General features: G+C 49.8%; 3 protein-coding genes across 17 annotated transcripts in view; 1 reads left to right on the top strand and 2 right to left on the bottom strand.

Moving 5' to 3' along the window:
* Positions 1–5,621: 5,621 nt before the first annotated feature.
* Positions 5,622–8,399, bottom strand: FEN1 (flap structure-specific endonuclease 1). Its single transcript, XM_037899454.2, has 2 exons — positions 8,163–8,399; positions 5,622–7,750 (listed from the first exon to the last, which is right to left on the bottom strand). Exon 2 carries the CDS (start codon positions 7,747–7,749, stop codon positions 6,601–6,603), a length of 1,149 nt encoding a protein of 382 aa, XP_037755382.1. The 5' UTR covers position 7,750; positions 8,163–8,399; the 3' UTR covers positions 5,622–6,600.
* Positions 8,355–13,623, top strand: TMEM258 (transmembrane protein 258). The gene is made up of 4 exons (XM_037899456.2): positions 8,355–8,491; positions 8,841–8,950; positions 10,974–11,124; positions 12,988–13,623. The coding sequence occupies exons 1-3, from the start codon at positions 8,489–8,491 to the stop codon at positions 11,098–11,100; spliced, it is 240 nt and encodes a 79-aa protein (XP_037755384.1). The 5' UTR covers positions 8,355–8,488; the 3' UTR covers positions 11,101–11,124; positions 12,988–13,623.
* A 6,469-nt stretch (positions 13,624–20,092) lies between these two features.
* The window catches only part of MYRF (myelin regulatory factor), a 112,965-nt gene continuing 105,772 nt past the window's right edge, over positions 20,093–27,285 (bottom strand). For all 15 annotated transcript variants that reach the window (XM_043548528.1, XM_043548520.1, XM_043548530.1 and 12 more), the window contains 4 exons: positions 27,017–27,091; positions 25,850–25,952; positions 24,838–24,912; positions 20,093–24,339 (listed from right to left, as the gene is read on the bottom strand). In XM_043548528.1, the coding sequence (XP_043404463.1) occupies positions 24,253–24,339; positions 24,838–24,912; positions 25,850–25,952; positions 27,017–27,091 (340 nt within the window). In that variant the 3' untranslated portion in view covers positions 20,093–24,252. The remainder of the gene's footprint in view (positions 24,340–24,837; positions 24,913–25,849; positions 25,953–27,016; positions 27,092–27,285) is intronic.

Here is a 27,285-nt window from a genome sequence, read left to right as displayed (position 1 = left end):
GGGTGTGCTGTCTTCCAGGTGCTAAGATACAGGATGTAGACCTGAGGTTGAAAAGGATCCTAAAGGGAGCAGGAAAGAATCCCCTAATTATCCTTCATGTGGGAACAAATGATACAGCTAGATTCTCGCTGGAAAGTATTAAGGGAGACTATGCTAGGCTGGGGAAGACGCTTAAGGAAATTGAGGCTCAGGTGATCTTTAGTGGGATTCTGCCTGTTCCTAGAGAAGGGCAACAAAGGTGTGACAGGATTATGACTATCAACAGATGGCTTAGGCAGTGGTGCTATAAGGAGGGCTTTGGGATGTATGGCCACTGGGAGGCATTCATGGACAGAGGACAGAAATAGACTTCTAGGATGGAGGCTGGCACAACTAATTAAGAGAGCTTTAAACTAGGAATTTGGGGGAGATGGTTGGGAGATGTCCAGGTAATCTCCACGCCGGATTTTAGCATTGAGAGGGAAGAAAACAAAGTAAGAAAGGATACAGCCGTGGGTAGGAGAATGTATATAAGGAGGAAGGGCAGTGTGGATACCAGTCTAATAGGTTATACTGGCTGTAGAATGACCGTGCCTAATAGGGTACAGAATGTGAGCGAGGCCAAACAGCAAAAATTAAGATGTTTGTACACCAATGCAAGGAGCCTAGGTAACAAAATGGAGGAACTAGAGCTACTGATGCAGGAAGTGAAACCAGATATTATAGGGATAACAGAAACATGGTGGAATAGTAGTCATGACTGGACTACGGGTATTGAAGGGTATGTGCTGTTTAGGAAAGACCGAAATAAAGGTAAAGGTGGTGGAGTAGCATTGATGAGGTAGAATGTAAAGAAATAAGAAGTGATGGAATGGATAAGACAGAGTCCGTCTGGGCAAAAATTACATTGGGGAAGAAAACTATTAGAGCCTCCCCTGGGATAGCGCTTGGGGTGTGCTATAGACCACCGGGATCTAATTTGGATATGGATAGAGCCCTTTTTAATGTTTTTAATAAAGTAAATACTAATGGAAACTGCGTGATCATGGGAGACTTTAACTTCCCAGATATAGACTGGAGGACAAGTGTTAGTAATAATAATAGGGCTCAGATTTTCCTAGATGCGATAGCTGATGGATTCGTTCATCAAGTAGTCGCTGAACTGACTAGAGGGGATGCCATTTTAGATTTGGTTTTGGTGAGTAGTGAGGACCTCATAGAAGAAATGGTTGTAGGGGATAATCTTGGTTCAAGTGATCATGAGCTAATTCAGTTCAAACTGAACGGAAGGATTAACAAAAATAAATCTGCGACTAGGGTTTTTGATTTCAAAAGGGCTGACTTTCAAAAATTAAGGAAATTAGGGAAGTGGATTGGACTGAAGAACTTATGGATCTAAAGGCAGAGGAGGCCTGGGATTACTTTACATCAAAGCTGCAGAAGCTATCGGAAGCCTGCATCCCAAGAAAGGGGGAAAAATTCATAGGCAGGAGTAGTAGACCAAGTTGGATGAGCAAGCACCTCAGAGAGGTGATTAAGAAAAAGCAGAAAGCATACAGGGAGTGGAAGAAGGGAGGGATCAGCAAGGAAAGCTACCTTATTGAGGTCAGAACATGTAGGGATAAAGTGAGACAGTCTAAAAGTCAAGTAGAGCTGGACCTTGCAAAGGGAATTAAAACCAACAGTAAACGGTTCTATAGCCATATAAATAAGAAGAAAACAAAGAAAGAAAAAGTGGGACTGCTAAACACTGAGGATGGAATGGAGGTTAAGGATAATCTAGGCATGGCCCAATATCTAAACAAATACTATGCCTCAGTCTTTAATAAGACTAAAGAGGATCTTAGGGATAATGGTGGCATGACAAATGGGAATGAGGATATGGAGGTAGATATTACCATATCTGAGGTAGAAGCGAAACTCAAACAGCTTAATGGGACTAAATCGGGGGGCCCAGATAATCTTCATCCAAGAATATTAAAGGAATTGGCACCCGAAATTGCAAGCCCATTAGCAAGAATTTTTAATGAATCTGTAAACTCAGGAGTTGTACCGTATGATTGGAGAATTGCGAATATAGTTCCTATTTTTAAGAAAGGGAAAAAAAGTGATCCGGGTAACTACAGGCCTGTTAGTTTGACATCTGTAGTATGCAAGGTCTTGGAAAAATTTTTGAAGGAGAAGGCAGTTAAGGACATTGAAGTCAATGGTAAATGGGACAAAATACAACATGGTTTTACAAAAGGTAGATCATGCCAAACAAACCTGATCTCCTTCTTTGAGAAAGTAACAGATTTTTTAGACAGAGGAAACACAGTGGATCTAATTTACCTAGATTTCAGTAGGGCGTTTGATACCATGCCACATAGGGAATTATTAGTTAAATTGGAAAAGATGAGGATCAATATGAACATTGAAAGATGGATAAGGAATTGGTTAAAGGGGAGACGACAACGGGTCCTACTGAAAGGTGAACTGTCAGGCTGGAGGGAGGTTACCAGTGGAGTTCCTCAAGGATCAGTTTTGGGACCAATCTTATTTAATCTTTTTATTACTGACCTCGGCACAAAAAGTGGGTGTGCGCTAATAAAGTTTGCAGATGATACAAAGCTGGGAGGTATTGCCAATTTAGAGAAGGACTGGGATATCATACAGGAGGATCTGGATGACCTTGTAAACTGGAGTCATAGTAATAGGATGAAATTTAATAGTGAGAAGTGCAAGGTCATGCATTTAGGGATTAATAACAAGAATTTTAGTTATAAACTGGGGACGCATCAGTTAGAAGTAACGGAGGAGGAGAAGGACCTTGGAGTATTGGTTGATCATAGGATGACTATGAGCCGCCAATGTGATATGGCCGTGAAAAAAGCTAATGCGGTCTTGGGATGCATCAGGAGAGGTATTTCCAGTAGGGATAAGGAGGTTTTAGTACCGTTATACAAGCACTGGTGAGACCTCACCTGGAATACTGTGTGCAGTTCTGGTCTCCCATGTTTAAGAAGGATGAATTCAAACTGGAACAGGTACAGAGAAGGGCTACTAGGATGATCCGAGGAATGGAAAACCTGTTTTATGAAACGAGACTCAAGGAGCTTGGCTTGTTTAGCCTAACTAAAAGAAGGTTGAGGCGAGATATGATTACTCTCTATAAATATATCAGAGGGAGAAATACTGGAGAGGGAGAGGAATTATTTAAGCTCAGCACCAATGTGGACACAAGAACAAATGGATATAAACTGGCCACCAGGAAGTTTAGACTTGAAATTAGACAAAGGTTTCTAACCATCAGAGGAGGGAAGTTTTGGAGTAGCCTTCCAAGGGAAGCAGTGGGGGCAAAAGATCTATCTGGCTTTAAGATTAAACTTGATAAGTTTATGGAGGAGATGGTATGATGGGATAACATGATTTTGGTAATTAATTGATCTTTAAATATTCATGGTAAATAGGCCTAATGGCCTGTGATGGGATGTTAGATGGGGTGGGATCTGAGTTACCCAGGAAAGAATTTTCTGTAGTATCTGGCTGCTGAATCTTGCCCATATGCTCAGGGTTTAGCTGATCGCCATATTTGGGGTTGGGAAAGAATTTTCCTCCAGGGCAGATTGGAAGAGGCCCTGGAGTTTTTTTGCCTTCTTCTGTAGCATGGGGCATGGGTCACTTGCTGGAGGATTCTCTGCTCCTTGAAGTCTTTAAACCACGGGTTGAGGACTTCAATAGCTCAGACATAGGTGAGGTTTTTCGCAGGAGTGGGTGGGTGAGATTCTGCGGCCTGCGTTGTGCAGGAGGTCAGACTAGATGATCATAATGGTCCCTTCTGACCTTAGTATCTATGAATCTCTCAGACCATGCTACTTCTGTTGTACTAGGGTACTTGTACATTCAACCTCTTCCCTGTTTTTGGTGTGAGATTCAAGAGACCTTTAAATACAGATGAACTGAACGGAGTCAAGCTTTTACAAAGGGCAACTGCCTGATCCTTTTGGCTCTGGTGCCATCGTTGTCACTCAGATTTGGATTAAGCTTTGTATGCTAAAACCTTGGCTCTTAGTGAGGAGAATACACACGTTTGGATAATCGCAATATCAAAACAATGGATATATAGAACATGATCCTGTTTTGGTTACCAGAATGTCTGGGATAATAAAGGTCTTATATTAGTGAGAGTTTCAGCAGCCTAGTTTCTCTACCATCATTCTGTTCCTTACTTAAAACTTTGAGTAAATTAAAAAAAAAAATAACCAACACAATCCTAACTCCAATTTTCAATAGAGACTCAGCCTGGTACTTAACCTTTAAGTTAACCATTGAGTTACAATGAGACTAAGGTTCCTAGGTGCCTAAATCTCTTTTGAAAATAGGACCCAGCTGCTCTTGAAAAATGTTCCCTTTGTCTCAGTTGCTTAAAGTAATGTACCTATCACACACTGAATGTTAGGCTGTTAGCTTTCCATTACAAAGCAATAAGATAGTCAGTCAATCAAAGGTCCAGCAACCTGCAGAGATGAGGTGGCTGATTTTCCATTAGAAAGCTGCTTCTGACACCCCTCCCACCTTTTAATTTTAACAAAGTTAAATCAATCCCCTGTAAATGTACCTGTCTGCCAGAGGAAGATGACTTTTTGAGAAAAATTTGGTTATAATTTGATAGAGCATTTGTGAGATGCCCTCCTCCAACTTCAACATTGTTTCATCCGTTTGAAAATTAGTCTAATGTCATTTCAAACTCCACCTTGTCCTACAAAGCACAAACTTGCTTTGTTCAGGTGGCTTCAATATGGGCTGCTATTTTATATTTACTGATTTGGAATTTTGCTCACTTAAAATTGTACTGTATGGAACATGCAGATTGATGAATGCAGGCTATGCCTGTACACATTGTCAGCTACTATACCAACAACTACTAGATGGCAGAGGAAGAGAGAGATTAATGTAGCAACCAAGCAAGATGGCAAAAATGTTCAAGAGATCTATTTTCTGCTGTCACTTCATGGATCCTGATATTCTCCTGCCAATAGTGTCTTTCATTCCGTGATCTCAAAGTGCTTTATAAAACTAATTAATTTAGCCTCAAACACCCTGTGAGGTAGGTATTACTGTTCCCATTTTATAAATGACGAAAACTGAATCTCAGATAACTTAATTGACTTGTATAAAGCCTACACAAAATTACCGTCCAAGCCAGGATTGAAATTTCAGATTGCCTTATGCCCAACTCCTACACTGAATCTGCAAGACCACTCTTGCTCATGAGCGAGCCACTTCATCAGTCTCTCTTTTCCCATTGTAATGATATGGAAAATCTGAATCTACCTTACAAGAGGCACAAATTCATGTCTGTACAACACTTATAATGGAAAATGCAAATAGTACTAGGTCCCCTGTACAGCTTGGAGAAGCAGAGAATGGCACAAGGGAAGACCAAATGTCTTTCCCTGAATCCTAGCTCCTTCACATTCCACAGAGCCTGGAAATCTCTGCTAAAATGAATGCAGCTTGTAAGAAGGGCTGGGTTAATGTTCAAGGTTTCTCTCACTTTGCATTATTCCTATGGATTTCTAACCTTTATTCCATTTGAGTAACTTTTTCTTTGGAATGGGCTGCAGTGAAGAAGCCATTTCAAATCTGAATGAACTGAACAGTTTTCCATTTTTTAGGTTTATTTACATTTTTCTTCAAAAAACTTAATAAAATAAAACCTAGTGACAAATGTTAAACCTGGGGAGTTACAATTCCTTCACAGCTCCTCCTCATTTACATATTGGAACCAAACCAACCCAAGGCTGGGATCTGGAGTGGAATCAAAATAATCTGCATCAAATGGTTAAACTTCAGTACTTTTTGTGGGGGGAAGAATCTTTCCCACCCCAATCAGATACGTCTATAAATAGGGGAGGGGGAGAGTTTAAAACATCAAGAGGATTTTAAATTTCTCTGTTTTCTCTCCATCAATCACTTAATTACCAATCTAATACATACAGATAAGTGAAGGAAGACCATAGAGAATCCCCATTAAAGTAAAAATTCCCTTCTTTCTGTAGCTCCCTCCCTCCCTCCCCCACATTTGGATTTTACACATTTCTTCCCCACTTTCTGCTTCAGTCTCCATCTCTTCCACACTCTACTTTGAGCTGATTTCTTGGTCCATTTGGCTGACATCCTCCTTTTCAGTATTTGGGTTTGGCTTGCATTATGGCTAGTCAACAGCCCTCCTTCAGTCAGCCAGAGGGAACTGCTTTTGAGAGTAACACAAGGAGATGGCCATGCACAATCTTTGCAGCACCCCCAGTCCTTATAGGCCTTGGACAAAGTAAGTCTGAAGCTGATGAACACTGTCATTGGATTGCTAGTGCAGCTCCCTCGCCCCTTGGTTTGTCAAATTCCCCCACCCTTCCACTAATTTTGTCCTTCTCTTCCCTCAGCATTGTGCCTATATTGCTTCTGTGCTACGAGACTGCCATCTGGTTCACTATATGGAGGAGCGGAAGCAGCATAGATAACATTCTCCCGTGCAGGGTATAACTCAGAGCAGTGCAGGAAGAATACAGGATCTTCTATCAAATTTAAACCTCTGGAGGATCTGGGAGTGGAAGAGAACTAGGACAGTTCTGGAAGGTCTGGTTATTTCCCCTTTTTGAACTTCGCTGCTGCTGCACTATTGCCCTTTGCTTTCTTCTTGGCTGAGCCCTTGGGTTCTGGCTCCTTACGCTTGGCTGAGGTGATGGAGCCAGTCACCTTGAAGAAGTCATCCAGCCGGCCCTGAGTGCTACCTTGGCGGCTCTTGCTCAGCCTCTTGATCCCATTGCGGATCCGTTCTTCGTTGAACTGCTTCTCCCCACACATAAAAAGGACAAGCCCATTCTCATCCGGCTCGCTCCACTTCAGCTCCACAGCTTCAGGGTCCACCACGTCAGGCTGTAGGAAGAGTTGCTGGGCCTCCTTGTGCAGCCAGTTCTCAGGCAGGGGGTACTTCTTGGGATCTATGTGCTGCACAATCTTTTCAATGGTCTTATGCTGCTTGATGAGCTCCACAGCACGCTTGGGCCCAACGCCACGTATGCTCTCGCAGTAGTCACAGCCCAGAAGGATGCACAGGTCCACAAACTGCTCCCATGTTAGGTCTAGGTCCTGCAGGACGCGGTTCAGGTGGAATTCCTGGATAGGCAGCTTCTTGGCCTCACTGGCTGTAAGGTGCCGCATCAGCACGGGGCTGCCAAAGGTCAGGCAATCCATGTCCTCAGTGGCAGCTGCATAGACTTTGCCAGCTTTCACTAAGGTGGCACAGCTGGCTTCAGCCTCACCTGGTGCCTCCACATAAGGAATGCCCATGAGGGTCAGCAGCTTCTTGCACTCGTCATTGTGCTGCTTGGTCACCTTGACTAGCCTCTTGCTGAATTTCTCCACGTTGTCCTCTTCCCCTGCCTCTTGGGCCTCCTGGAGCTGCTTCTCTGCCTCGGCCCGGCGCTCAGTCCGCTTGGCCAGCTCGCCCGACTTCAGCTGGGGGGGCTTGCCGTCAAAGACATAGACCGGTTTGATACCGTTCTCCACCATACGAATGGTTCGGTAGAACATGCCCATCAGGTGGCTGGTGGTCTCACCTTCCTCGTTCTGCAGCATGTCAGCTCCCTGCCGCACGGCAATCAGGAACTGGTAGATGCTCATGGAGGCGTCGATGGCCACCTTCCGACCGAAATAACTCTTGATGTCATTCTCTCGGATGGCACCGGGCGCCACGTCTGCGATCAGTTTGGCCAGGCCATGGATTCCCATCCTAGCAGCAAGAAACAGGGGAATTAAGCCAGGAATGGCCCCAAAGCACATTGCACCCCGCAGGGAACATGAGTCAGAGCGCAAAGGGGAAAAAAGCCCTTCAGACGGCGTGGGGGAACGGCCACACTGTGCATGCCCGGCCCCACCACATAGGCCTCAGTACCCCGGGATGTAAGGTCCGCCCCAGAGTGCTCTGCAGCATCCTACAAAGCATGTCCTGCACCCAGGACACCACCCATTCCCTGCAGCCCCAGCGCCCCCTGCAGCGAGCCCAGCCCCCACCCTCCCGCAGGACGGCGCCCCCGCGGGACAGCCCACAGCCCCCCAGCCGGAGAACGTGCCGAGGGGTCACGCCACCCGCGCGGCGCTCCCGGGCAGCGGGGCGCGCGCTCTCGGGGCGGGGGGGGGGTTACCTGTCTTTGCTGGGTCCCTCGGCCCCGCGCGCCGCCTCCAGACACCGCCACTGACTCTCTCTTCCCGCGTTCTGAAATCGCGCGTCGGGTCCCGCGTGCTGCGCCGCGCACTGCCTGCCGGGAAGCGTAGTCCCGCTCGCCCGGCTCCTCCCGCGGTGTCTTGCCGGGAAGAGCGGCGGACGGGCCGGCGCGCAGAACTACAACTCCCGGGCGGCCCCGCCCCTCCTCCGGGAGCCGCGCGCCCGTTCCTTCCGCTTCCGGGGCAGCGGGGGCGAGCGGAGGAGACGTGTCCTTCCGTCGCCGGCGGTGGAGGGGAGAGCGGCGCGATGGTGAGAGCCGGGGGCGGCCCGAGCCCGAGCCCTGCTTCGGTCCCCTACCCGGCCGGCCCTGGGGCGGGGGCTTTTCCTCCGCGTCTAGGCCTGAAACGGACAGAAACCGTCACACTCAGCCCCCCTCCCCCCACGCCACGGCCTGGGGCCCCGATCAGGTTGGGACCCTGGGGGTGTCCCCTCCCCCATGGCGCCTGTGTCCTGCCCCGCGGGGACCAGCTCTGCCCCGGACCGCCTGGGGAGCCGGGGTTACCGCTCTCCCGCGGTGACTGGCCGGGGCTGGGTCGTGGCCTGTGGCTGCCGCCTCCTCCGCGGCGCTAGCATCGCTCTGCTCTTTCTCTCCTCCCAGGAGCTCGAGGCCATGAGCAGATACACCAGCCCGGTGAACCCGGCTGTGTTCCCGCACCTCACCGTGGTGCTGCTGGCCATTGGCATGTTCTTCACTGCCTGGTTCTTCGTGTATCCACCCGCTACGGAACAGCCAGGAGTTAGTGCCACTGACCGCAGAGGCTGGACTTGGGGGAAGAGCCCTTTGAAGCAAAGTAGGAATGGCTCTGCTAGGAGTATTGAGGAGCCTCAGGGAGAAAAAGAGGCCCATCATAGTTGGGGTGGGGCAACTGGAAGCAGAGGGTGTAGAACCACAGTTTTGGAGGGTATAATAGTCTGGGGTGGGGCTACCTCAGGGGTGGGCAAACTACGGCTTGGGGGCTGCATCCGGCCCACCAGACATTTTAATCCGGCCTTCGAGCTCCCATCGGGGAGCAGGGTCTGGGGCTTGCCCCACTCCGGTGCTCTAGTCAGGTTGCGGGGTAGGGGGCTTGCTCCGTGCGGCTCCCAGAAGTAGTGGCATGTTCCCCCGCTGGCTCCTATGAGTAAGGGCAGCCAAGGGGCTTTGCATGTTGCCCCCGGCCCAAGCACCGTTCTCATTGGCTGGGAACCACGGCCAATGGGAGCTGCAGGGGCCGCACTTGCGGACAGGGTAGTGCACACAGAGCCGCCTGGCCGCGCTTCTGCATAGGAGCCGGAGGGAGGACATGCCGCTGCTTCAGGTAAGTGCTGCCCAGAGCCTGCATCCCTGATGCCCTTCGCCCCTGCCCCAGCCCTGATCCCCCTCCTGCCCTCCTAACTCCTCGGTCCCAGCCTGGAGCACTCTCCTGTACCCCAAACTCCTCAGGCCCAGCCCCACCCTGGAGTCTCCCCCCTGCACCTCAACCCGGAGCCCCCTCCCGCATCCTGAACTCCTCATTTCTGGCCCCACCCCAGAGCCTACACCCCCGGTTGGAGCCCTCTTCTCCCCCGCCCCCCAACCCCCAATTTCATGAGCATTCATGGCCCACCATACAATTTCCATACCAAGATGTGGCCCTTAGGCCAAAAAGTTTGCCCACCCCACGATACGCTGTGGTTGAACTGGATTGCTTGAAAGTTGAGCAGTGGGTGTACCTAAACTGGGACTGAGGGGGAGAGGATTTGCTGTTGGTAGAGAAGCCAGGAGGGCAGGCAAGAGGGCCAAGAGCAAGAAGGAGCCACAGCTTGAGGATGTGTTAGTCAGGCTTGGTGTGAACCTACAATGACCTGCTTTTTGATAATGTTCTTTGACAGCACTTGGTGTTGAGGATGAAGTGGAAAAGGCTGCCTGGCTGGAGCCCTTCAAGCCACGGAAGCAGTCTCTTCAGGAATCTTAGATTGCGTAGTAAATATTACTCTGGTACAGTAAAAGCTGTTTTAGCCGGCATGTTCCGGGGTTGGGGGGTGCCAGTAAGTGAAAAATGCCAGTTAACTAAGAGGGAGGGACTTTGGGTGCAGGAGTGGGTGTGGGACTGGGGCATGGGAGGGGGTGCAGGGCATGGGCTCTGAGAGGGAGTTTGGGTGCGGGAGGGGACTTGGAGCACGGGAGGGGGTGCGGGGTGCCAGATCCAGGGGGTGCTTGCCTCAGGCGACTCTCCACAAATGGCGACCTGTCCTGGTTGCTCCTAGGCGGAGACATCGCAGGCGACCCTGCGTGCTGCCCCTGCCCCGAGCACTGTGTCCACACCTCCCATTGCTGGGAACAGCAGCCAATGGGAGCTGTGGGGAGAATGCTTGCGGGCAGAGGCAATGTGCAGAGCCGCCTGCCACGCCTCCACCTAGGAGCAGCCAGGACAGGTCGCTGCTTGCGGGGAGCCACCTGAGGTGAGTGGCCCCTGGATCCGGTGCCCCAAGCCCCCTCCCGAACCCAAACTCCCTCACAGAGCCTGCGCTCCACACCCGCTCCTGCGCCCCAACCCCTGCCAGCCCCACACCAAATGGACTTTCAATGAAGATCAGAAATGCCAGTTTATAGAGCTTTCTGGTTGGTGAAGTGCCGGATAAAACAGCTTTTACTGTATAAGGCTGCCTCCCTGCCAGACCCTTTTGGTTCATTTTCAGGCCAAAGTTAGAGTGTGGTACTATAAGCCCTCTGATCTGTCTCTTTGGTTATTGCTTTAACTAGCCTTTTCAGCTATGAAGTGACTTCCACTAAGTACACACGGGACATCTACAAGGAACTGCTTATCTCCCTGGTGGCTTCACTTTTCATGGGCTTTGGAGTTCTCTTCTTGCTGTTGTGGGTCGGTATCTATGTGTGACACTAAGCCAGGGACCTACTCTAGGTAAGACCTGTAGAACCAGAACGTAGAGGTAGGCAGCTGTCCTCAGTGACAGGCCCAGCTTACAGCTGCCAGAGGCTGATAGATGCTAGTTAAGCATTTGTAGATATCTCATCTCCTGGAGACAGTGTCACGCCCTGAGCTTGTAAATGCTCTGTACAGAAACCTCCCTTGGAGGGATCGCTGTTGGGGTACAGGGCAGTGGACATAGATGCTGCTATGCCACGATTTTCCTCCTATATGTGGAATAGCTGCTGCTGGTTAATTCTCCAGCACTGTAACAGGGGCTGCAACTATCCTGAGGCAGAGCTCCGCTCCTTATTTAACACTTTTCTGCCGATGTGGAGCTGCTTCATTTCCCCTGTATGGACTGTGTACACGGCGGTTTTGAATGAAGGCAGCTCAGTGGCACACACATGACATCCCAAACCAGTTATTCTATGAAGGAATCCATATTCATCTTAATGCTATAAACTGGGATTCCCAGAGTCTTCTGACAAATGGTGAATAAATAAATGAATCTGGAATGAGTGGGGCTAAGGAATTGAATTTCTGTGTCTCATTGCCTGCTTTTACACACACTCCCTTTGGCACTGCTTCAGTAAAGCATCCCACTCACCCATGTGTTTCTGGGTCAGACAATGGGTTTGGAGTTCTTTGAGTCCTAGTCTCACTCCCACCTAATGCCGTGGGAAGCAGTTATGGGAGCAGCAGGAGTTTGTTTTGGGGGGAAAGCTGTCACTCCAACTTCCTGCCTCTGTCATTTCAGATTCCAGGTGGAAGGCCTCACAGAAGTTCCTCCTTTTTCTATTTTTGTACTTTAAGGATATGGCCCATCGCAGATGCAGACTCTGTGTCCTGCCAAGTGAACGCAGCCCACTGCATCACCTCAAGCCTGAATAAAGCTGGTTCTGTGATGTAGCAAACTTCGGGGTCCTGCTCTGTGTTTTGGGGGCTCTTTATCTGACTTTCAAATGTCCTCTGATCTCAGCACAAGATCAGCATCCTCTGGATAGATCCTCTGTTGTGTTCAGAAATAAAATGGCCCTTTTACAGGCTCCAGCCAACTGCAGCCATACTGAGAGGAACCGAGTATAGCCCTGAAGGGATCCACTTCCCTCTGCAGTGCAGGATGGGGCTAGTTTCCAGTTGTCTCTTACAGATGCAAACTGTAAGGAAAGCTGCACTGTAACTGGCCATCCACTGACAAGGAGCGTAGGCATAATGTTAAAGGTTTGTTTCAAACAAAACAGGCTTTCACAGCATCTCACGGGTGTAGAAATGTACCATGAAAAGATGTTTTTAAAGTAATTGTTTTCTTTTAGAGAGACCAGAGATGAGATCAGATGTCAATCTAATAGTGAATACATCCGCTCCAAAAGACTGCTTCCTTCTCTAATAGATAGCTGATTTTGATCTTCATGTTCTTCCCCCTGTGTGATCTTGTATCATAATGGAGCTAGTGCAGGAGAAGTGTGAAGTAAAACTGGCGCTGACCTGATTTTATTGTACAAGTTTGGTAAAATGAGGAAATCGTGTTCCCAAATAAACTCTCGGCTACAGTTATATGGCCAAATTCATTACTGGTGCAAGTCAGTCACGTTGCAGCAGGGGTTTTGTGCTGTAACTCCCATTGAAATCTATAGGCCCCAGAGGTGAATGTGGCGTAGGGTTGGGAATAAGCTGTTAGCTCAGCTCGAGGTCAAGGACGATCTCTTTCACAGGTTTTATTTTTTAAGGGTCCTTTGGTGACTGAGGAGTCTGATCCTTGTATCACAAGCTCATTGGCAGATGTTGTAGGTGATGTTGGAAGTCAGATTCTTGTGTGACAGTTGTCTGTCTTTTCTTCTCTTGCCTTGGTCACAGAAAAACGCCAGGTGATTTTCCTCAAAAGTGGACGTTCCTTCTCTGACAAGTCTTTGCCAGTCATCCCTATCCTGGGCTACTCTCTCCCAGTGTGCAGTGTCGATGCCACATCTCTTGATGTTTATCTTGAGGGTGTCTTTAAAACGTTTCTTTTGGCCTCCTCGTTTCCTTTCTTCTTTGGTGAGTTGGGCATACAGCAGTTGTTTTGGTAAGTGTCCATCAGGCATGTGCACTCAGTGCCCGCTCCACCTCAGCTGTTGCTGGATAATCAGGGCCTCAACACTGAAGATGTTGGTATCTGTGAGACACTGACATTAGTGTGGCAATCCTCCCACTTTATGAAGTGTTAACTCAGCACAGTGGATCTCAGTCTGTAGTCCGTGGACCATCACTTAAGTTAAGAAGTCTGTCTTTATGGTCTGCAGAACTAAAGTTTTAGAGGACCATGGTGAAGGGGTTATGATCCATGAAAGGATCTCTCTCTTAGGGATAGATTAACAGACCGGAACAGATGGAGAGCCTTTACTGTAACCAGTGAGAAATAGCAGCTTTCTCACTGGCCCTCACTAAACCCCTAATTCTTCACTGCTTGGTACTCTAGCTTATGCTCAAATAAATTTGTTTGTCTCTAAGGTGCCACAAGTACTCCTTTTCTTTTTGCGAATACAGACTAACACGGCTGCTACTCTTAAATCAGAGACCAAAGTGTGGGAATCTCATGATATACAACATTTGCTTCTAGTACTTGTTGGTTGTGAGAGAGCTGGTCTGTAAACTGTCACTGATTCTTATCAAGCTTAGGGTTTTCTATAATGGCCACTGCTGTGGTATCTTAGTGCTTTGAAGAAAAATTAAATGTATGTAGTATGTCCTGTTGGACTTTATGGAATTTTGTGCTCTTCTCCCTTCTCTGGTTGTAGGAAGCTCTGCTTGGGATATATGGAGTAACTTCTTGCTTAGCGTTATAGTTATGTTCCTGAAAAATGCTACTTTAAGCAAAACGATTTTAAGCAAATTTCTTCATAAAAATTAATGTAAAGGGGGGGGTGAGGTTCCCCTCTCTGTGTGTGTGTGTGTGTGTGTGTGTGTATATGTTTTAAACGATTTAATACAGTACACAACGATGATTGTGAAGCTTGGTTGAGGTGGTGAAGTCAGAGGGTGGGATATTTCCCAGGGAATGCCTTGCTGCTAAATGATGAACTAACACTTGGCTGAGCCCTCAAGGGCTAACACGTTGTTAATGTAGCCTCACACTCTACAAGGCAGCACGAATGGAGGGAGGAGACACAATAGAGGCATGGCAGTGGCTGCAAACATTCCCTGCAGAAACTGAACATGATGATGAACCCACGCTATCCCACTGGAGCACAGCACTCCCTTCACTTTCCAAAGTGTCCGGGGGGTGCATGTGTGTGTGAGACAGAGACACGCTCTGTGTTTGTCTGTGTCTGTGGTGTGGGATGCACATTGCCCTTTTAAGTACGCTGACCCCACTCTTAAGTACACTGCCTTTTTAAGTACATCAGCAAGTTGAGACAGCAGCTGCTGCCAGCAAGCTCCCTCCATCCTGAGCCCTGTGTCTCCCCCCCTGCTCTGTGGAGATGGGGTACAGGAGCGGGAGAATGGGATACCCTGACATCAGCACGCCTCTTCCCCCCCGTACAGCAAACAGGAGGCTCCCAGGAGCAGCTCCAAGGCAGAGAGCAGGAGCAGCACACAGCAGTGGGGGGAGGGACACCTGAACTGCTTGGCAATTGGTAGCCTGCTGGGCAGCTGCCGCACAGGGAACCTAGGGAAGTTGATAGAGGGGCTGCCGGCCCACCCTGGTTCCAAGCCCCCACCAGCTAGTGCCAACGGGCTGCTCTTCCTGCAAGCAGTGGACAAAGCAGGGAGCTGCCAAACTTTACAACAAAACAACGTTAATTGGGATGACGTTAAGTGAGGAGTTACTGTATCTGTGTATTTTAAATATAATGCCTAGTAGTGGTACAGCTTTATCGAAGAGGATGTTCTCAGTGCTCCCAAGATTGACTGTGAATTGATCAAATTTGCAATGGAAGCTCATTCCATAGTCCAGTTTTCTCAACCAAGAATGCTTTATCACTGCCTCTCACTTTGTATTTGGTTTTGTAAATTACAATCCCAGCTGTCTTGGTGTGGCATCATGGATAGAGATGAGGATACTGATGTAGTTTAGGTTGTGATCCGTTAAAAATGTTGATCATTTTAGACCATAGCCTGGAACTGGCAATAGAAGCAGGCTGGAAGCCACTGGAGGGAGTGGTGTGCAGAGGTAATGTGCCTATGGAAGTCTGCCCTGGTGAAGTAGTTGGGGGGGGGGGGGGATATGTTCATTCCACACAGGTTGGATTCTCTGCATTGTATTCAGTCTCGGAGGCAGTGAGTTTGATAATCCTGGCTGGAGGTGACAAATGGGTGGATCATTGACCAGCTTCTCATCTGGAAGGAAGGGGCCAAGTTTCCTAGCAAGCTGGAGATGGTGGTGGATTTTTTGTTTTGTTTTTTGCCACCGACGTTATCCAATTATCCAGGTTTAATGATTTGTTCAGGACCACAAAGCTTTGCACCAACTGATAAATGGAGGACAGTGAACCCGTTAATTCTTTGGACAATTTTCCCCTTCTGGTCAGCATCATTTCAGTCTTGTGCATGTTTGAGCCAGCAGCTCTTCAACCAGGTGTTGGTCTCCTGTCAGCGTCCTTCCAATGTCCTTACAAGGGACCAAAAAATATGTTATGCAGGTGCATGCTCTTAGCATGTTGTCTATCATAGAATATTAGGGTTGGAAGAGACCTCAGGAGGTCATCTAGTCCAATCCTCTGTTCAAAGCAGGACCAACACCAACTAAATCATCCCAGCCAGGGCTTTGTCAAGCCTGACCTTAAAAACCTCTAAGGATGGAGGTTCCACCACCTCCCTAGGTAACCCAGGTAATTCCAGTGCTTTACCACCCTCTTAGTGAAATGGTGTTTCCTAATATCCAACCTGGACCTCCCCCACTGAAACTTGAGACCGTTGCTTCTTGTTCTGTCATCTGCTACCACTGAGAATAGCCTAGCTCCATCCTATTTGGAACCCCCCTTCAGGTAATGAAGGCTGCTATCAAATCCCCCCTCACTCGTCTCTTCTGCAGACTAAGTAAGCCCAGTTCCCTCATCCTCTCCTCGTAAGTCATGTGCCCCAGCTCCCTAAATTATTTTTGTTGCCCTCTGCTGAACTCTCTCCAATTTGTCCACATCCCTTCTGTAGTGGGGGGACCAAAACTGGACGCAATACTCCAGATGTGGCCTCACCAGTGCCAGATAAAGGGGAATAATCACTTCCCTTGATCTGCTGGCAATGCTTCTACTAATACAGCCCAATATGCCATTGGCTTTCTTGGCAACAAGGGCATACTGCTGACTTATATCCAGCTTCTCGCCCACTGTAATCCCCAGGTCCTTTTCTAATCATTAGAGCCTGTGGCGTCTTATACATGGTGAAGAGAAGGGAGGCACGATAGATCCTGGAGTGACTCTGCAGATGGGAGTTTTGAAGAGCCGTTACCCATCACCACTCTCTGGTGTCCTGTTGGAGGAATAAATGGAGCCTCTGTAGTGTAGTTCCACGTACCATCCTGCTTGCATGGAATAGCTGGGGTAATACCTATGGCTCACTGTTGGAAACTTCCCAGAGGTTGAGTAATGTGAGTGCTGAGACAGGGCCTTTTTCCATAGCTGTGAAGAGGCTAATTACTTTGGTCCGAAGCCCAGTTGCAAAGCACCTGTATTGTATTGAGTTGGCTTGGGAATGGGAAGCTGTATCTGGGGTCATCTGCTCTAAGTGCCGGTGCTTTCAGGATCCCTCACTCAAGGAGAACTGCTATGGCACCAGGCCAGGCTTTATAGAGCAAGTTTCCCTGAGGCCAGGGCAGTTTCCTGGGGGGGTGGGGAATATCAGCCCCCTCCCCTTCCTCCCTGTTGCTCCTGCATGCGCCACATGTGTGTCCCACCTGTGTCTCCAGACAACTCTTAAGGAGCAAGGTGAGGAGGTGAGCAGCGGGTGGGGGGCCTGGCAGGTGAGTGAGGAAGTCAGTGGTGAGGAGAGCAGCAGGCGGGGGGGGGGGGGGGGGATGAGGGAGGAGGTGAGTGGCAGGGAGGCACTGGAAGAGGAGTAGAGGTGAGCAGCGAGCCAGCAGCAGGGTGAGGGGGCAGGTGGGGGGCTGGCTGTGAGCGGGGGTGGGGTGAGGAGGTGAGTGGCAGGGATGGTCCTGGCGGAGGTGTAAGGAGGCGAGTGGCGAGCCAGCAGCAGGGTGATGGTGCGGGCAGGGGGGTCTGGCTGCAAGCTGGGCAGTGAGGAGGTGAGCCACCGATGAGTGGGAGTTCTTGTGTTGGGGGGGGTGGTCTGGCAGGGGAGTGAGGAGGGATACAGGAGGCAGGCACCTGGGCAGCGGGTGGAGCCCCCCTGGGGAGGCCCACCCCCTGGCAGCTGAAGCCCCCAGCGCCCCCCTCCCGCACCTGCTCGAAGGAGCCCCAGGCTGGTGGAGCTCCTGCGGGTCAGTTGAAGCCCCGAGCCCCACCCACCTGCCTGGAGGATCCCCGGGCTAGCTGCAGCCATGCCTCCCATCCCCTCTCCAGACCCAAGCCACCCAGATATGTTTTTCATTATTATTTGGACTTCTATTATGTAAAAGCATTTTTAAATTTATTTCAGAATTGTTATACAAACACCTTTACCAAAAAAGCAAAAGAAACAATAATAAAAGAGATAACTGCATGATTTTTATTATCGAGTCTGCAAAAAAAACCCCAACCCTTACATAAATTAATTACAATGATTTGGATGTATAAATGTGCATATTACTTTATTTACTTTAGCAAGAGTTGGCGGCCACACTGAGGCCACCAAAAAATTTGTTGGGAGAATGAACCCCCTTGTGATGTGTCAGAGTGACTGAGCTGGTGGGCCACCTTGTGGCTCGATATGGCATATGGCTTTCCTCTATAGTTCAACTGTCTGGTGGTCCCCTTTGCCTTTTGACTCTGCTCTCTGGCCAGAGCATGTTTGCTGCCACCCCTTTCAGGGTAAATCAGGGTTTTCACAGAAAAGTCCCAGGACATCTCACTCGGTAGATGGCCCAGATCAAGGCCCAAAAGTTTTTCTGGACCCTTGTAGCAAGTGGCTATGGTCTGTCTTCTCAGACCTCCTGCTTCTTCCTTGGGCTGCTACTTCCTATTCTGGCCCAGTTTCTCCTGAGGGGGCTTGTATTCTCAGTGGGGGTCTGCCTTTGGGTCAACCCCCAAGTCCCAGTCCTCAAAATTTCAAACAACAGAAAACTAAATGATCAGAAAGAACGAGCAACACCACTTCCTCTCTCCTACCAGGATCTTTCAGCTACTGGCTTACCGCTCTGTGTTCACAGAGAATCTAATGTAGCTTGACCCTCTGCTGTGCTCCTCTCTGGGAGCTGAGGACGAGATGTCTGTCCACCTTCCCAGGCTTGGCTCTTCTGTACTGGGCTTCTCCCTTTTTCAAGGCTCCTCTGAGATTGAACACCTCGCATGTGGGGCTGCCTGAGCCCAAAGCTGCTCTTTAATCCCTTCTTGCCTGGTGCAGGGTTTGTGCACCCTCTCACAATGCCACTTTTTATATCGGTGTCCGTGTCCTCAGCTGTGAAGTGGGGATACCTGCCTAGTGAGTGTTGTGCTAATCAATGCTTGTTCCGAGAAGAGAGAGCCTCTGAAAGAATGTGTTATTGGCTGAGTGAAGTGTCGTCTAACACTTCATTTGATGGCATTTTTCTGCTGGCCAGCACTGAGGCTGTTTGGCAGAGTTGAAGGAATGCAGGGGTTCAGGGCTGGCAAAGCAGGGGCTGCCTCAGATCAGGAGCTGTACTGGCTGAGTAGGAGAGAGGCTGGAGATTTGTGCTGTGGCTCCCTCCACACTATGCCTGGCTCAGGCAGGATCATTTACCTTTGCCCAGTCAAAAGCAGTGCCCATGTGGTGCTGCAGGCAGAGGACTCTGCTTGTAGCACCAAACAGGCACCGCCACGGGGAGGTAAAACCGAGGCAGGCAGCAGGGTCAGGGGCTAGAGTTGCTGGAGGGAGACGACGCCATCAGGTGGAACTCAGTCACAATGCTACTGCTCAGGCTCCTCTGCCTGCAGCGCAAGTGGGCACTATCGAGGGGAAGTCTTGGATATGAAACCAATACAACAACAAACAGGAGGAGGAGCTTAGACAAACTAACAATAACATTCAGGTTTAGCAGCAGTATCCTGTAAAATTGATACAGATTCAGGGATAGAGACCGCAGTTCCTGCCGGTTCGATGTGCGTCAGCCATGCACTCTGCAACCCATTGCTGAAAAAAGAAAAGGAGGACTTGTGGCACCTTAGAGACTAACAAATTTATGCATCCGATGAAGTGAGCTGTAGCTCACGAAAGCTTATGCTCAAATAAATTGGTTAGTCTCTAAGGTGCCACAAGTCCTCCTTTTCTTTTTGCGGATACAGACTAACACGGCTGCTACTCTGAAACCAGACATTACTGAAAGTATGAAGTAATCTTGGCTTTGCCTCATTGTGTGGCCCTGGGAAAATCAATGATTTATTTCCCTACCTATAAAAGGAGGAATAATACTTACCTACCTTATAGGCATGGTGTAACATTACTTGTACACTGCTTTGAAAATGGGGAGCATGATGTGTCTTGGAGCCACTAAGCCAACATTGAATCAGTTCACAATTTATAGATCTAAAGCAGTAGCTTCATCTATTTTTCAGATGGTGTCCTGCAAAAAGATCCTAAATTCCCTTGCTCCACATCCTAGTATCTGTCAGCGCTGGAGTATAAACTGAATGCTCCATTTTATACCTATCCTTAAGTACAGTTTAAAATGCAGTCCACAGCCATGAGCATGGACAGAGCTTGGAATTTGATTTGCCCACACCTTAGCATCTTAAGTAACTGATGCCATCTGGAAGAAACCCAGGGTGTTTGTGGTCTCAGGGCCCAGTTGTGTGAAAGGGACAATTTGTAAACAACTGCATTAAGAAACACAATTTTTCCACTGGTGGAGGAAAGCAGCCAGGAGCCATACTTGGATACAAAGCTGTATTTATATATTTATTTATATAGGTATATTTACCTCCAGCATAAAACAAAGTCTAGATAAGCCAAACAAAAAAGTGGGGGAGTCCTGAGAACAAGCACCCCTAAAACTCAGCAAAATATAAATACAAATCAGAAAGAAAGGAGGGAAGCAGTGCTTAGCCCCCCCAGAGCAAATAAAAACCAATAACCATTAATATCTGCTCAGAATGCAACTCTACAAACTTGCTGGCAATATACAGTGATCAAAGCTGTGACAGCAACATTTAAACCAAACAAATTAGTGCTTTATTTTTCCTTAATCCTCGCAGTGGTGCTGCAATCTTTATTTACAGGCTTTAAGCTTTAGAAGTAGGGCAAAAGAGATGTGAATTTGCTTTTGAAACAAACTCTCTCCCAAACAGGCAAACTTTAGAAAGTGGCCCCATGTTCACACTTGTCATCCTTCTTTCCAGCTAAGAGTGTCTAGAGAGATGAAGCTTCAGTTTCCAGATGCAGAGAGAAAGGGGAGCTTCCTGCCTTGCGAGGCTGGAAACACTGGCTCAGAGCTCTCTCCGTCTCACACAGGGAAAAGCCTAACTTAACTCTTCCTGCTACTATTTTGGGAAGGGGATGGGGAGAAAACCTCTTTAATTACAGGGGAGTAGAGTGGAGACCTCCTTAGGAGGCTGACTCTAAGCAACACAGTTGGCCACTGGCCAGTTGTTTCCATGGGCTCTGGTGCCATCATGTGGCCATTTCACTCCCTAACAATTACCACCCTACTGTGAAACTCTGGTTCCTGTCTTGGAGAGGTACCCTATGGTTTGGATGATCTCTGTGTGTGTAGTTTGTGGAGTACTTTGGGATGAAAAGCACTATAAAAGAAGTTTTTCTGAGAGTACAGGCTGAGTTTAATCCTCCTGTATCTTGTAAATATCTAAGGTATTAACTAATCACTGCCATCTTGCTTTAAAATAGTTGTACATGTAGGACAGGCCTCTGGATTTGAATTATTCCCTTCCTTTTTGGAAAGGAGGTGAACTCACTACAGAGAAACTACCAGCCATCATCTTCAAGGTCCACAGCAGGTGTTGTGCCTGTGTGTTGGCAGGAAAAGGAGACAGGTGTTACTGCAGACGTTAAGGACTGTGGCTGTGGACAGAAGCAGTGATCCTGACCCTATGCTTAAGCATCATGGAGCTACCTGAAATGCTACAGATCTTACTTAGGGCTACAACCTACCACCCACCATTATAAATCTCCGGTGACTGCACCCAGTGTGTTGCATCCTCTGGAGTGTTGTGAAGGGCATCTGGGAAGACCCACACCTGCCACTTCTGAGAACACCAGTGGGTTGGGAGGAGGAGGGGGGCAGATTTATATGGTGGTGGTTGTGGGCAGACAGTGAGGAATTCAGCCTGGGGAAAGGCCAGCACCACTAAATTAAAGCACAGGCCGTAAGTTCAGCTCTATTAAAAACACAAGAGGAAAACTTTGAGTGGCCCTGATAGCGCTACCCCTCCTGTGTGTGGTCCCAGCAAAATCTGTGAGCATGCTCACTGACTAGAGTTTGGAAGATTGGGGCCAGCGATTGCCATCTGGAGGACAACAGCTGCCACTAAAGGAATCTCCCAGCTTAAAGACCAAGCAAAGTTCAGGGCAAATGCGGGGCGGGGGAAGTAATGTAAAAAGTGTACTTTGCAAAGAGCGGCTGTGGAGGATTTCGTGTCAATTGCTGGCAGGAATGCAGTCCTATGGAGACTGGAATTGTGGCTGCTTCACACTCAGGGACCACAGGGCCATCAGCCTTCTGTCCTTCCCTACTAGTTGCCTAGTGTAGCACAGAAAACGTGCCCCTACCTATGCTCTCACTCACTGGGCATTCAGTACTCGTTCTCTGCAGCCAGTGTGCCTTAGGGGCTAGATTGCTAACACAGCTAAGTGTGCTCTGCCAACAGGCACAGAATGGGAACTGAAGAGCTGGTCTGAAACCACACCTTCAAATAAAGGTCCCGATCCTTAGAGGAACCAAGTCTCTAGCTCCCATAAAAGTCACCAAGAGTTGCAGGCATTTGGCCTGTGGGGGGCGGGGGGGGGGGGGCAGTCACAGAGACAATTGGGAGTTGTGTTTGCTATGTATCACCCCCAAAATAAAACACAGATAAGCAAAAGCCCCCAAAGGCTGCATAGGAGCCATCTATATTTGACTAAAAAAGCATTCCTTACTGCTTTGCTGGGGGCAACAGTAACTACAGCTGGGACATGAATAGATCCTGCTCTGCTGTCTAAAGACAGCCACTGAAGTCTGGGATTCAGTGATTGTTGTATTTGTCTCCACTACCAGCAAGAAAAGAGAGTCGGCAGAGTCCCTGCCATACCATGGTCGGCCCTGCCACAGCTACCCAGCCCCAGTTTGGTAAAGCTGCCTACATCAGGTGACGGCACTTTGCAAAGGGAAAAGCACGTACGCCTCTGAAGCCAGCTTTGTGCTTTGGTTCAGCATTGCAGAGTGGAGTTTCCTCCCCTGCCCCTCCCTTTCTCCACAGGCTGCTGCCACTTTCTTACAGAACGGGGTCACAGGGTTATCCTGGCACAGGTTCAGACTGCAGGAATGCAGAAGTTTCCCTCCCCGGTCAGGGAAAAGTGCTGGGGTGGGAGAAAGACACACATACAAGAGCTGCCAAAGTCTGACAGGTCCTAGCTCCCCCGGCACCAGTATAGCTGCCAGGCTGGGCCTCTGCACTCGCCCCCTTTGGTTTCCTATGTAAGACACAAATAGATCAGTAAGGACAGAATTAAGAGGCCTGTTTTTACACTGCTTTAAAAAATTCAGTAGTTTAGCAAGTTAAAACCTTGTAACAGTAAAATACCCATAATACACTCACCAGCTTACCAGGGGGCAATGGGATCCAGGCCTTGAGTCACCTGCCCCCTCCCCTCCTAGGGGAAATTGGTAGGGGGCCACCTTGCCTGGCAGGGACCTGTTGGGACCAGAGCTGCATTCACCAGTAGGTGCAGTGAAACCAGTTACCTGAGTCTCCACGCCCATTCTGCAGAGCAGTCCTTTGGCACCCCTGAGTAGAGGCAGGCAGGGTGAACCTGGGCTTCAGGGATGTTCTGTGGGGCTGGCCCTGGGACCAGCCAGCTCTAGCTACTCTAGAGTAACGGGGACAGTCCCCACCCCAACCACAGAAATATGGGGTACAGCAACAAACACCTGCAAACTGGGCCCTTAGATAGAGGTATTTGGGGGGTGTCTCTGCTCCCAAGGTGCCTCTTCTCCCCACTTCTTGGGGGGGGGGGGGGAGGAATCAAGGGCAAGCCCTTGCCAACAGGCTGGCATAGGCTGAGTAGGGGTTTTGTGGGGTTCTTAAGTTCATCTGTTCAGGCCTGGTCTGCATGGAGTGTAGGAAACAGGGCAGGGAGGAAAGGGACCAAGGAGAACCCTGTTGCCTCTGCAGCCCCCTCTTGGCAGGGTTTCTCTCTGGCTGTCCGTGTGGAGCATCCCAATGTCACCAGGAATCCTATGGAGTAGGGATGCAGGAAAATAGCCAGTGGCTGACCAGAAGGAACAGCAACTCCAGTGTATGACTTCCAGTATGTCCAGGGGGAGCCTTCCTTTTGGATGGAATTCCAGTGTTTCAGCATTGACAAGAGCTCCAGTCTTGGAAGATAAATTCCAGTGTTGCAGAGAGCTGCTGCATTGCCATAGGAACCAATAGGCCTCTCAGGCTGTTGTTCCCAGCCAGACCATAGCCCCACCTCTAGAGGTTGGGACAAGCCTGTCCACACATGATCCAGTGTAACACTTTCAAATCCAGTGTAGCAGAGGGAGGGAGGGAGAAGGGTGCCAGTGTCCCCAGAAGGGAAGGACATGGACAGAGTTGCTCAGGGCATCCCGGGATTGTGAACTATGGTGTTTGGTTGGCATGTCCAGTAGATCCCTGGGGCTGGTTGTGTTGCTCCTGGCAGAGGTCCTATATTCCTTATGGAGCACTTCAGTGTCTCTATCATCCCCAGGACAGAACCAAAGTAGCTCAGAGCCCCAAGGGGAAGGCGGGAGCAGAAGGGGGCTTGGAGGTTTACAGAGGAAGGCATGTGGCAGTCTGATACGTTTCACCAGTCCCCTTCCTCTCTCCCAGCAAAGGGCACTGGTGCTGCCGGGACTCACTCACAGAGCCAGTAAAACTGGAAATAATAGTCAGTGAAGAGGTGTCCCATGTGCTCCGGGGTGGTATTACAGTCGGCTTGGCCCTGCGGGAGGGAGAGAGGACTGTCAAGAGAAACTTCCTCAGAAGGAGCAGGATTCAGTTGCTATCCCACTTATGCACTGGGGAAGTGGAGGATTCGCCAGCTAGATTTGCATATGGCCCCCATCACCTCCCAAGTGTTTAAAAACAACAACCTCAGCCTGTAGGAGTAAAGAGCTCCAGTTTTGCATTTCCCCTGCCCACACCCAGCCCTGCACTGCGTGACGTGGAAAGTCCTGGCCACTCACCCCAACTAACTTCCCTTCCCCCACAATCTGCTCCGCTGTGTACAAGGGGAACCCAGTCACGATTTACACATGCATCCCTGCCCTGAGGGGGGCACAGGTCTCTGGAATTCTCACAGGCCCCCTCCCTCCTGGCAAGATCCAGAGCCCCATCCCTGTAGGGGGTTCAGTGCAGGGGCTGCCCCACTGATCTTGGTCCCCTCTTTCCTCAGCTCTGCCCTGGATGGTGCAGAGGGCATAGTAGGTTCCATACTCACAGGCTGGGCTACTCGGAAGTGGTAGGTGAACTCCTGGAAAGACAGCATCACCATGGGCCAACGCTGTGTCATTTCCTGGGGGAGAAGAAGATACAACCGGTGGGGTGAGACAGAGTGAACCCATTCCTACACTACAAAGGTAATTTTCCCTGTGTTGATATTCACCCCTTCTTGTCAACTGTTAAGAATAGGCCACTTCCACCTTAATTGAATTGGCCTCATTAGCACTGACCCCCCACTTGATAAGGCAATTTCCATCTTTTCATAATATATATATACTGCTTACTATATTTTTCACTCCATGAATCTGATGATGTGGGTTTTAGCGCACAAAAGCTTATGCCCAAATAACTTTGTTAGTCTCGAAGGTGCCACAAGGTCTCCTTGTCGTTTTAACTGGAGCCCAGTGAATGAAGGAGACTCAGGCTGCACGTCCTTTGAGAGATGGACCAAAGGACCCCTCCACAGAGGCAGCCACCTCAGTCCTGTCAGCGACCTCGTGGAGACCAGCACAGCTTTTTGGGGGAGACCCCTGAAGAAAAGCTCAGTGAGTCTAGAACTTCTAGATCCACAGGCAGAGAAATCAGGAGCTAAGGGAGTCAGAGATTAGTTCCTCCTTCCCTCTGGGAGCAGCTCTGCACCGGCACTGAGGCTCTCCGCCCTACCCGGGCTGTTTCCTAACAGTCCCGGAGGTCACACAACAGGGAGGCAGCCCCGAGGTCAGGGGTGGTGGATTCAGATTCACGAAGCAGTAGTTCTAGTAACCACAGTGTCAGTGACTCGTGTGTCAGCCAACTGGGTCTCTCCCTTTCTCAGACCCAGACTACACCACGCCCTGTTTGCTCAACATGAAGACAAAGGCTGCCAGGTTTGTCCCTAGCACCCCGTGTTGCTTCTCAGGAAGCCAGGCAGCTTGGGGTGCCAGGGACCTTTACGACAAACCGTGGGGGACCTCAAGGACGGTCTGGCTGCCCAAGCGGTGCCTGTCCTTTGTGGGATTCTATGTCCCTACCTGGGTGTCTGTGGTATTGGTGGAGCTGTCCACGCTCACTGTGTTCTGACATGGGTCACTGGACTGGAGGCCACAAAGGTAGATGGACACAGCAGAGGAGGCGCTGGAGAGAGAGGTGAGAGTTCTGCCTGGCACCTGGAAAGCAGACTGGCCACTCCGACTGAACCCCAGCAGCTTCACACCTCAGCCAGTTACCCCGTCACCGCCTCCTGCCCCCTGCATCGCACCCACTACTCACAGTCACCCCCAGAGCCTGCTCCTCCCCCCGAGCCCGCTCCTCCCCCTCATGCCCCTGCCACCCCACTGTTCCCCCCCTCATGCCCCTCCCTCCCCCCAGAGCCCACCCCACTGTTCCCCCAGAGCCCGCTCCTCCCACCCCTCCCACTCCACCGTTCCCTCCAGAGCCTGCTCCTCCCCCTCACGCCCCTCCCATCTCACCGGTCCCCCCAGAGCCCCCTCCTCCCCCTCATGCCCCTCCCTTCCCACCAGTCCCCCAAAGCCCACTGCTACCCTTTGCGCCCCAGAATTTTTCACACCCCTGAGTGATGTAGTTCTACCGAACTAGTTTCCTAGTATAGACCAGGCCTGAGAGAGACACGGAACTTGAACACTGGGGGTCACTACAAGTTGGCTGGGCGCTGGCCTACCCAGAATGGACGTTGCTTTAACCTTCATTCCTCTGTGCTAACCCAAGGCCTTCCTATGCCGCGTTCCCACTGACTAATAAACCCAGCTGTTCTGACAACACCGTTTGGTGCCACTGCTCATGCTGGGTGAGGTGCATTAATCCCTGAAGGGTGGACAGGTCTCTGCCAGGAGTCCGTCTGCATGGGACTCGCTGAACAGAGCTCACGGTGTGACGCAGGAGTGCGGAAAGCCCAGAGGTTCAGGCTGAGGACACGGTGACACCATGTGGCTTGCCCTGGAGGAAAAGCGACACCCCTCGGGGGTCTGGCCCACTGAGAGTTCCTCCTAGAGACTGCTCCAAAGCTGGGGCACAGCACCAATCCTGTGGATCCGTGACACCTTCCCTCTCTGTATTTATTGTTACCATCAGAATCCCTTTGAGTCCCCTTCCACGCAGTGTCACCCTGATAAACCCCTCACATGCCCGCCACTGTAACCCTGGCTCTCGGACGCCAGCGGCAGACAAGCGTTTTCACTCACTTCATCTCCAAGGTCAGGTTGGTGTTCACTGCTGTGGACGGGCTGATGGGGATGCGGTAGGTGATGTTTCCTCTCCTGCGGACACAGACAGAGAATTCGATACCTTGAACAGAACCTTCTGTGGGACGGGCGCTGGGTTCCCCGCCCAAGCGGGCAGCACCCCAGCAAGGCTCTTTGGCTTTTCGGGGGGCAGCACAAGACGGAACTTGGGTAATTTGGCTCAAGGGATCGTTAACGTGAGATGCATCCATTCATCGCCAGCACACGGG

Source organism: Chelonia mydas, chromosome 6 (genome assembly GCF_015237465.2).
Source record: "Chelonia mydas isolate rCheMyd1 chromosome 6, rCheMyd1.pri.v2, whole genome shotgun sequence".
In the NCBI taxonomy this organism is placed as follows: Eukaryota; Metazoa; Chordata; order Testudines; family Cheloniidae; genus Chelonia; species Chelonia mydas.
This window is presented reverse-complemented; position numbering and strand designations above follow the sequence as displayed.

What these genes read in the sequence shown, in the direction of transcription:
- TMEM258 (XM_037899456.2), top strand. An exon ending in TTCACTGCCTGGTTCTTCGT is followed by an intron (nt 8,951 to 10,973) that starts GTATCCACCCGC and finishes TAGCCTTTTCAG; the next exon opens with CTATGAAGTGACTTCCACTA.
- FEN1 (XM_037899454.2), bottom strand. Translation starts at nt 7,749, where the DNA reads ATGGGAATCCATGGCCTGGCCAAACTGATCGCAGACGTGGCGCCCGGT.